Raw genomic sequence first — 10,800 nt, forward strand, 5'->3', positions numbered from 1 at the left:
TTTAGATATTTTTGTTTTATTTTTCAATTCATTTAATTTAATCGAAAAAAATAATAAAATTATAATAAATATTTAAATATTATAAAAAATTATAAATTTAAATGTATAATAAAATGAAAAATTAAATTAAAATGTGTAAGAAGATAAAACAAAATATGGAGTACAAACCACAAAGCATAAAACAAAATATGGAGTACAAACCACAAAGCGTCCAACCATTAAAATTCAATAATACATTCATACATTATTGCAATAAAAATGTTGAATAAAATTCTATATTAACAATTTAGGGCTATTTAGTATATATTGTTGTTAAAATTAGTATTGAGAAAAATATTTTTTTAAAATATATTAATTAGTTGGTATTGCAAATTATTTTAAATTTGTTATGTTATAGTAAAAAGAATTCTTAACAAATTTTTTTAAAAAATTATTTTTTAAAATGGCAAAGGAGCGAGTTAGGGCAGGTGAGCATCGCTATCTCCATTTTCACTCCATAAGAGTTTTAGTTAGAGCGGAGACTTCCTTATCAGGGAGCGAGCGGAGGCAGAGGGTTCTTATAGTGTTTTATTTATTTATTTATTTATTATCTTAATTTATTATTGTATTATAAATTTATTTATTAAAAAATAAATTAAAAATAAAAAATATAAATTTTAAATATAAATTTAATAATATATTTATATTTTTTCTTAAAATTATAATTTAAATATATAAATAAATTATTTTTTAATAAATATTTCATTGTGCAAGACCCGTTATGGAGATTTGGGATTTGGGGTGAAGAGCAGATCTCTCATTCTCACGTTGCATAATATTGAAGTCGGGATGAGATTGTCATCCTATTAAAATAGTGATTTTTGTAAAAAGTACTCATTTATCTAGAATTTCATCACCGCCTTAGTGTATGCCTAAGTCCCATCACATGAGGCCCATTGGGTTCGTCTATTGTTCACAGCACCAACCGCACATTCCAGAAAGTGCAAGAAAAAGTGGTCTTCCTTGTTCCTCCAATTATTCCTCTCCTTTCTCTATTTACTGCCTGGCTGCTCATCTGCTCGGTTCATCTCTTTCTCAATTTTAGCAATTCCTCTCTTCTCCGATGTCGATCGTTCCTATCAGTGACCAAGCAGGTGCTATCTCCAATCGTTCCTCTTCGGACTTGTGGGATCCAGAAGGTTTCTTCTCATCACTAAATCTTTGGGATCCATTCCTAAATTTTCCTTTCCCATTCCAATCCTCCATAGTTTCCACCCATTTCCCATCCTTGGCTGGGGAAATTTTCCCATCCCTTGAAACCCATGTAGATTGGCAGGAAACCCCAAGAGCCCATGTGTTTAGAGCTGTATTTCGTGGGCTTAACAGAGAGGATGTGTTGGTTTTCATTGACGATGATAATACGCTTCAAGTAAGCACAGAGAATGGTAAGTTCATGAGCAAGTTCAAGTTGCCTGAGAACGCCAGAAGAGATCAAATTAAAGCAGCTATGGTGAATGGAGTTCTCACTGTGACTATTCCTAAGGAAGGTGCTAGATCGCCTAGTGTAAGATCCATTGAGATTTCTGGTTCTGGCTAAACTCTCTCTCTCTCTCTCTCTCTCTCTCTCATATATATATATATATATATATATATATATATATATGCTCTAGAGCTTATGCTCTGTGTGTGGTGTGTGTGAAGGAGAGAGAGAAGTATTACGATGAGGTGTGTTGTAATGTATTTTCTTTGCTTGTAGATCTGTTTCCGTGTGATGTAAAACTTGCTGTGCTAATATAAATAGTTTGTTGTTGTTGGAAGAAAAAAAAAAAAAGAAAAAAAAATTTCTATCTAAACTGAAAATTTTAATTTGATTTGTTTGATTTTGATAATTTTATTTTGGAATTAATAAAATTTTAATTTATTTATCATTTGAATGTCAATAATATAAAAAAATATTATTTTTTAATTTTCTTTTATTTACTTTTCACATATATATTGCTATTAGTTCCTATGTGTATTAATATTATTAAAAGTGCTAAGTTAGTCAAGATGCTTGTTGTTATGTTTGTAAATTTCTATTAATTAAATAATTTTTATTTAATAAATATAAAAATCGAAATTTTAAAATAAGAATTTAGGGCGTTATTAATTTTTTTTAATAGAAATTTATGAAACAATCCATGTGGGGAAGAAGTCAGAAAACGATTTTAATTGAGAAGTTGAATAGATTTAATTTAGTTTTTTAGTTTGATTTTTTTATTAATTGATTGGGTTTTAATTGATTTTTTTTATCTAGCTTAGTTAGTTTTGTTAAAAATAAAGAATTAACTAAATCAAATTAAACATATATTTATATAATCTTAATTAAACCTTACCTCTTAACCTTCGGGTCACCTTATCCTGCTGCTTCAATTCTCTTGGTCTCTCGTAAAGGTTAATTTTTTTTTTCATTAAACTCTTTTTCACCGCTTAATTTTCGAATAAGATTCTTAAGGTATGTTTGATAAAAGATTAAAAAATTAAAATTTAAATATTATTTTTATAAATTTTAATTTTTAAAAAATAAATTATTAATCTAGTTAATCTTATTAGAAGTTAAAAAAGTAATAATTATCTCATATTAGTCTTGTACTAAACACACCTTTAGGGTAATGTCTTTTTTAGTTTTTGTAGGCTTCTCCATTTGATATCTTTTTAAAGTTATCTCTTAATTTGTGAGATTGTTCAAAAAATTTTTCAAGTTACACTTTGCCCAAATCTTTGGTATTCTTGAGAGAAGTCACTTTTGATAATCACTCTTTAGAAAGATTTCTTGGTATGTTTTTTATAAGTTCTTCATTGGTGAAGGTATTTCAAAGGGACTTGATTCCTTTAATGAATTCTATAAACTCTCTTTTAGGGTAATGTTCTTTTAAGTTTTTATAGGCTTCTCCATTTGTTCCTTTTTTAAATTTATCTCTTAATCTATGAGATTACTCAAAAACTTGTCAAGTTGTACTTTACTCAAATATTTGGCATTCTTGAGAGAAGTCATCTTTGATAGCCACTCCTTAGGAAGACTTCTTGGTATATTTTTTACAAGTTCTTCATTGGTGAAAGCATTTCTAAAGAACTTAATTCCTCTAATGAATTTTATAAAGCTATCATACATTTGACTAATAGTCTTATTGGATTTCATTTTGAATAACTCATATTGATAGATTAAGGAATTCATTCTGTTCTCCTTCATTTGACTTGTATTTTCTCAGTGATCCCCAAAGCATCTCAAATTTCCTTAGCGGTAGACTTCATACACACTTTTTTATACTACTTGTACTAAGAGTACAAAATAGTACATGAATGGCTTTGTCATTAAGAGCTACCATTCTTTTTTCTTGATCACTTCATTTACCATTTGGTTTCTCAATATGTTCACTATTTACCGTTTGGGTTAAGGTGAAGGGCCATGTTCAACTATATCCCATTAATCAACTCTTTTCCATTTGAGGAAGTAATACATCCTATTCTTTCAACAAAGAAAATCATTACGATCGAAGAAAGGAAGTCTTACCATTGATTGGCCTTCTTGTGTATTGAGGGTTGCCATTTGATTTTTGCCCCAAAATGCTTAAATCTTGTAATATCTGATGCCCCTTGTTGTCCTTTGAAGCAACCTAGGAGGTGAGTAAATTGGGTTGTAATTAAAAATTTGAAAGTTAAGAAGAAAATTGGCAATTTAAAGAATAAGAATGAAGGGAGGAAAATGAAATGCATAAGAAATTTATAGAGGTTTAGTTATTCAAGGCCCTCTTTGAGAGTTAACTTCACTAATAAATTTTTGTTTAGATGAAGATTAAGCCTCTTACAATTTCTTGAGAGTAAACCCTAGCTCTCTTATAATTCATTGTCACTCAAGCGCATTTTAATGCTCTACAACCACTCTTTAATTGAGAGAAATAATAAATCTATGAAGAACGGAGAGAAAAAAATGCCAATTTAGCTCAGAGCAATAAATGAGATGATGAAAGCTTTGTAAGAGAAATTTCAACTTTAATGCATGTTTTTTTTATCAAGAGATAGTTTGAATTCATTAAAAGAGTGGGACTTATAGCCTTTTTACAAGAAAAAGCTACCAAGTTTAAATACAAATAGCCTGGCTAAACCAGATCTATCCAGCCTCTAAGATCTAAGCTCTTCAATAACCATAGCTGAAGTGGGTAAATCGTTCGAATCTAGAACCCGGTAGCACACACAGAAGCAACGCCGTGCATAGATGGCTATCTTTCATCGGGGGGAGATGAATAGCAAACTAAAGAGCAAGCCGGGGGCCATGCACGACATCAACGCCTGATAGAAGGCCCCAAGCAAAAAACAACCAAGCAATCAAACCGGACTATTAGTTCTGGGCACGAAATAGATTGTAACACCCCAAATTTTTAATTTTTATGAGCATTTTGGTATTTAAATTTTATTTAAATTTTAGGAATTTTTTTGAGATTTTTTCTGATTTTAAAAATCGGGTTCGATTTTCCGAAAATATAAACTTTAATGATTTTTAAAAATTAATTTAAAGACCACGTGGCAAAACTAAAAATATATTTGGAGTCTACGTATTTTTCTGAGTTTTCTGGAATTTTTTCGGAATTTTTGGACCTCATTTTCGGTCCCGAGGCAGAGTAAAAATTTAAAATTTTGTATTTTGAATCGAACCGACCGAATCGAACCGGACCGGTCGAATCGGACCGGTCTTCTTCTCTTTTTTTCTCCTCCCTCCCGCGCGCGATGGCTCTCTCCCTTTTCTCTCTCGTTTCTCTCTCCTCTCCACCCCACGCCTTGACCACCAAAGAGCGCCGGCCACTTGCCACCAAACGGCCGGAAACGCGCAACGCCCCAACGCTGCGCAGCGCTGCGCTTCAGCTTCCCGGCCAACCGCCGATCCGCCACCAATTGGACCGGGTCTTGTGTCCAAAATCATCTACTCGGCGAGAGCTTTCCATAGACACCAAGAACGCCGAAATCCATCGAGCGGATTGTTCAATTTTTGCTCGGGAAGATTTTAGCCCATTTCGACTTTTGGGCTAGATTTCTCGAAAACCGTGAATCCCACGAGAAAACCGAGGCCACCAGCACGCTCCATTCGTCGAGAGCTTCGCAACGACATGAATTTCAAATTTTTCCGACACCGTTTTTCGGTGGGTCCCACGGAACTTCGCAGTGTTTGTCCGAGCATTTAATGAGCTTAGAAAATTCTGAAAAATTTATGTACTAACCCCCGTGTTATGGGCTTCGTGTAGGTATCCTCGAGTCGCGGAAATTCGACAGTTGACCGGGTCTGTAAATTTCGGCCCGATGCACTGCACGGAAAAAGTCTCGAATTGGACCGAGGTTTTGGCTAGCCCCCATTGTCGACGTTCCGAGCGTTCCCAAGTCGGAATCGGCAAAGGTAAACCCAACCTTGCTTTTTCGTAATTTTCTAGTGCTTAAATAGGATTAAAAATCCATAAAATATTCGTGGTAGCTTAGAAAATTACGATTCTTTTGCAATAGCTTAGTAATATTGCTAAGGACCATGGGCAAAGTTTTATAATTTTTAGAGCTTGTTTGGGCGCTTTTGCAAAAATGATCAATAATAAGGACTAAATTGAAATTTTGCGTATTGTGATGGATGATCGATTTGATGGGCAGAGGGTGTGTGATATGATTGAACGTGGATATATGGATTGTGAGTATAGAAGTGTGTTTTGAACCCTTTGCATGTTGGGTAGGTCTTAGGTATAGGAGACTCACGGATTTTCGCACGACTTAGGACGAATTGGTCTTTTCTTTGTTTGTATTGAGTCGATTGTATTAAATAATTGTAATATAATTGTCAGTGAGCCGACGCCTTTCTTCCTCCGCCCGGCCTTTAGTGACCATCGTCAAGTCTGTGAGTAAAATATTAATTTTAATTGTAATTTCGGTATTATTATATGTTCAGCATGCCCATGCATCACTTATATGCATATATTTATGTAGTTAAACTCTAGGCACGATTTATGATGCATTGATAAATGTTAAAGTGCCATGATGTTGTTGTGGTAATTTGGAGCAGTGTGCGTGCGTTGGCGTGCGTGTGATGTGGTGTGGACTATGGATAGGACGGGTAGTCACGGCTTGAGTTCTTCACGGGACCCGATCCTTCGAGGGTAGTCACGGCTTGAGTTCTTCGCTGGGTCCCTCTATTTGTTTTATTAAGCGAAAGTCAAGCTAGAGTTCTTCGCTGGCACCAGGTTGGATTTAAGAGAGCTGTATAGGGGATCAGCTCCCATATGTTATGATTGATGCTACAGGGTGCGTGAGTGCTCCAAATTACCTTTTTGATGTTATGATGTGAAAATGATGTTGATGTTGCATTTCACTTTACAGGGTGCATTAGTTTTAGATAGTTATAGAGATTATGGTTAAAATTGATATTTTACTCTCTGAGTCGAACGCTCACTCCTGTTCAAAAATTTTTACAGGCCACAGGAGGATATTTTGTTCTGAGTTAACCTGCTTTTCTACTTCGCAGGTTGTTTATTAATATTTGTGTAATTTTAATTACTCCTAGAATTTCCGCATGTGTTAGCAGTAATTATTTGAATTTGGTCTGTAATATTATATTCATGTTGGACCTGTAAACTTAATATTTTAAGTCTGTTTTGATGGATTGGATGAGGGAGCTGAGCTCCCATTTATTATTATGTTGATGAGTATGTGGAGGGTGAGCTGAGCTCCCCAATGGATTGTTTATTGTGTTTACAGGTCGGGTGAGTCGAAAACTCCCCGTTGGAAAGTCCATTTTATGGCCGGACTCTGTCCGTTTATTTTCTTGAATTTGAGCCCAATGGGCCTTAGAATTGGGTAAATGAACAGTTAGGCTTACTACGGGCCTCGGGGGCTTTAGGCTGGCCCAGGTTCTAGTGCCGGTCCGGCCCATAGGTTGGGTCGTGACATAGATGAGGCACAATGCCAAGGTAGCTAGAAGCCACAGTGAAGGAGAAGCCATAAAAACCACCCATAAACATCAAACAGCCAGAGGTCAATCGTAATGGGTCTCTTTGGCGTCTTGTTCACACCTTTTGACCTAACCTTCTAGATTGCACCCATGAGCAAACCACCACTAGAAATTGATCCCATGCCATGCAAAACTAATGGAGCTCACATTAATTCAGTAGACTTCCATAGAAACCCTTCAAACAAAGGAGGAGCACTGAACAAAATTAGACAACCAAGTAAAGCTTCATCTGCTAAGCTCCTCCAAATAGATCACTAGAAACACCTACAGTTAGCCCCAAATCTGTAAAAGAGAAATAAGGAAAAAAAGGGGCAGATGAGGTTTCAAAAGGTAGCTACAATGGGACTTGTTACTCGAAGAAACCAAACTTTCGTAGAGAGAAAAGAAGAACTGATGAAGCATCTTCCTAACTTTTCCTTTCGATGCTAAATTACTTTACTAATTAGGGAGATAGCTTCCATACTCATAAATTAGTACAAATAAGGTCTTATATAGGTAGAAATAAAAAAACTAGCAATTAGACACATTTCACAAAGTCAAAATGTCTTGGGAAGTGAAAATATAATTAGTTTTTTGTCTTTTTGTGAACCTAGAAAAATGTTATTAGGGCTAAAATTAACATGTTACTTTTGAAATTAACAGATTACTTTTTCCTTAGAAGTGCTTTTAGCAGAGAAAAGTAATAGATTGCTTTTAAACGTAGATGTTCTACTTTCGCTACTGTTTGATGTAGTCACATTATGTAGGCATTTAGGAAGCATATTCATTGCATTTTGTTATTATTTTATTACTTTCATGTTTATTTTCAAGTTTTTTTAGTTTTCTTTTAAATTTTATGTTAAATTGGTTTGATTCGTTGGTTTTCAGCCTTTATTAGGTATGTATCGATGGCCTAGGAAGGTATGAAGGTGATTGGAGGGGTGTCGAAACTTGGAAAATCAAGTTTGGATGCCCCATAAGATAACACGACCTGTGTTATTCAGAACACTAAGTGGAAGAAACCATAACATGGCTCTTGTAATGAATTACGTGGCTCATGTTCCTTGGTGCACAAAATTACACGGCCCACGTAGCCTTTTGAACTCTAGAAACCTTAGAAATTCAAGATCCAGAGAGCTACACAAGGCAGGGCTATGTAAATTAAAAGGATTACACAATCCATGTTGTTTCTAGCAATAGAATTACAGATTCGACCTCCAACGATTCTTGGCCGTTCTTGAAGGTTTTCTAAGGCTTTTAGGGCTCTGAAAAAAGGTTTTTCACTAGATATAAATACAAGAAATTATGGTTTCAACCTAGATTGGCCTTTCACATTCAAGAGAGGACTTTACCTTTGGGAAAGGCAAGAGGAGATTGGATTCTACAAGATTGCTAGAAGGGATTTTCAGCTGAAGTTCTAAAAGTCCAAAGCTGCAATGCTCCATTTGGGTTCTCTTGTTTTATTTTCTTTTTATGTCTTTCCTCTTTTATTTTACAAACTTAATTGTAAAACTCACCATGAGTTAGTAGTTTTTTTAATTTTAAGGTTAAAGATGTTGTACTTTCACTTCAATTATGGATTTGATTTGACTTTATTTAATATATTAGGTATTTTTTTCTTTTATTTAATTTCTTGCATTCTTAATACATGCTTTGTATTGAACTCCACTTAGTGTTGATTATAGATATTAATTGAATGGCTGAAAGGTGAAATTAATATTGGGATAAAAAGGATTTTGTACTTAGGATTCTTGACCTAGAGATAAGCTGAAATTCTATGAGAATTTAATAACTAATCATAAGAATTTAATAGGTTTTAATCAATTTAATCACCATGAAAGTAGGGTTTAAGTTGATAAGATGCAACTTGAGTGCCTTGAGAGAGAACTTAAGATAATATAGAAATAATTTCCTCCAAAGTTATAATTTTCCATTTATTGAATGAATTAGATCAGATCTATAATTAATTGAAGTGTGAAACCCTAGCTCTGGAATGCTTTTACTAATTGATATTCAGTTTAGTTAATTAATTTATATTTGCTTTTAGGGATAATTAGTTTTAGTTTAATCATCTATCTACAATTCGATCGTCCAGATAATTACAATTGCTGTATAGTTTGGTACTCAATACGGTCCTCATGAGAACGATACTCATTCATCATTTTATTACTTGTTAATGATCCGTGTAATTGTAGGATTTTGCATAATAAGTTTTTGGCGTCGCTGCCCGGGACTGGTGCTTTGGTATTGAACAATAAGCAATTTAATTAGTTTGGACATTTTATTTTATTTCAATTCTTATACCTCACTTGGCTTTTTTGATCACTTTTCAGAAGTTATTATTTAGTTTATAACTAGAGCTAAACTAAAGGAGGAATTGCTTAAATTAGATCCATAAATAGACAGAACTCTAAAAGTCATTAAAAAGGGGAAGAAGCAACAAGAGGTTGAATCTTAAAAAATGGCAGAGTAGGATACCAGCCTCTGAGAGATTATGGTGCACCTAACATTAAAAGATATCAACCAAATGTGACACGACCTATAGTGGCTGCTAATAACTTTGAATTGAAACCAACATAGCTTCAGATGATTCAATAAAGCCAATTTAGGGGTTCTCTATTAGAAGATTCGCATTTCCACCTCTAGTGTTTCCTTGCTCTTTGTGATACATTCAAGATGAATGGCATTTCTGATGATGCTATTCACTTGAAAGCATCTTCATTCTCTCTTAAGGATAGGGCAAGAAAGTAGTTACTATCTCAGCCTGTTGGTTCATTCACTATATGGAATGATCTATCACAAGCTTTCTTAGCTAGATATTTTCCACCGGTCTGCACTGAACCCAATGCATTCTGATAAAGGGATAATAAATCTCTTTATGATGCATGGGAAAGGTACAAAGATCTTTAGAGGGATGCCCACACCATGGCATCCAAAATTGGTTGCTTATTCAAAATTTCTATAATGGGCTGCTACCATTAATAAGGAGCACTATTAATTCTGCAACTGATAGAAATTTAATGGAAAAGAAAGCCACTGAGGCTTACAATCTCCTTAAGTGGGTTGCCTACCACAATTTTGAGTGGGCCAATAAAAGAAGAGACATAAGAAAATCAGTTAGAGTGCTTGAACTAGATGCTTTGAGCATGAAAAGTTTAGATAGGTTAAGTGCTATCACTATTGGAGCTAGTAACTCGGTTTATTATCAATGTTTGGGAGGACATCAGAGTTCATAATGCAACTATCACAATGATCCTTTAGAGTAGCTGAACTACATAAATAACAATGGAAATTTCAACTAGAGATTGGGTAAAAACCCTTGCTCAAATACTTAATCCTATATGAAAGAACTACTTAAACTTCTTATGGTCCAACAAGCAGAATCAGTCTATCAACAAACAATAAGGGTACAAACCACCAGCACTAGGGTTTCAGCAAAGAAATCCTAATCCACTTCCATCATTACCTCTTCCTTAGCCTTAACTTCAAGAGCAAAAATTAGTCATGGAAGTTAAGATGGAGAACTTTCTAATAGCAAAGAGATGAACCCGAAAGAGCATTGCAATGCTATTAAATTGAGAAGCGAAAGGCTAGTAGAGAATCAATTGGGTAATGTTATGCATGAAAGAAGTGGAGCGAATGAAGTTGAAAAGGCTTACTAGAAGGAGAAGAGAAAAGGATTGAAGACAAAGGTGTTGAGGAGAAGGAAGCTGTGACGCCCCTTACCCGTCTACAGAGTAGCTGAGCAAAGCATATCACACTCGGTGTCAAAGTGTCTTATCTTATAACATTTCCTAGTAATCACTTTAATTTTTTTTTATTTAAGT

General features: G+C 34.4%; 1 protein-coding gene across 1 annotated transcript; it reads left to right on the plus strand.

The window, feature by feature from the left end:
• The first annotated feature begins 939 nt into the window (after window positions 1-939).
• LOC131169232 (18.1 kDa class I heat shock protein-like) lies at window positions 940-1,907 on the plus strand. Its single transcript, XM_058139817.1, has one exon. It carries the CDS (start codon window positions 1,103-1,105, stop codon window positions 1,574-1,576), a length of 474 nt encoding a protein of 157 aa, XP_057995800.1. The 5' UTR covers window positions 940-1,102; the 3' UTR covers window positions 1,577-1,907.
• The last annotated feature ends 8,893 nt before the right edge of the window (window positions 1,908-10,800 follow it).

Source organism: Hevea brasiliensis, chromosome 17, assembly GCF_030052815.1.
Source record: "Hevea brasiliensis isolate MT/VB/25A 57/8 chromosome 17, ASM3005281v1, whole genome shotgun sequence".
In the NCBI taxonomy this organism is placed as follows: domain Eukaryota; kingdom Viridiplantae; phylum Streptophyta; class Magnoliopsida; order Malpighiales; family Euphorbiaceae; genus Hevea; species Hevea brasiliensis.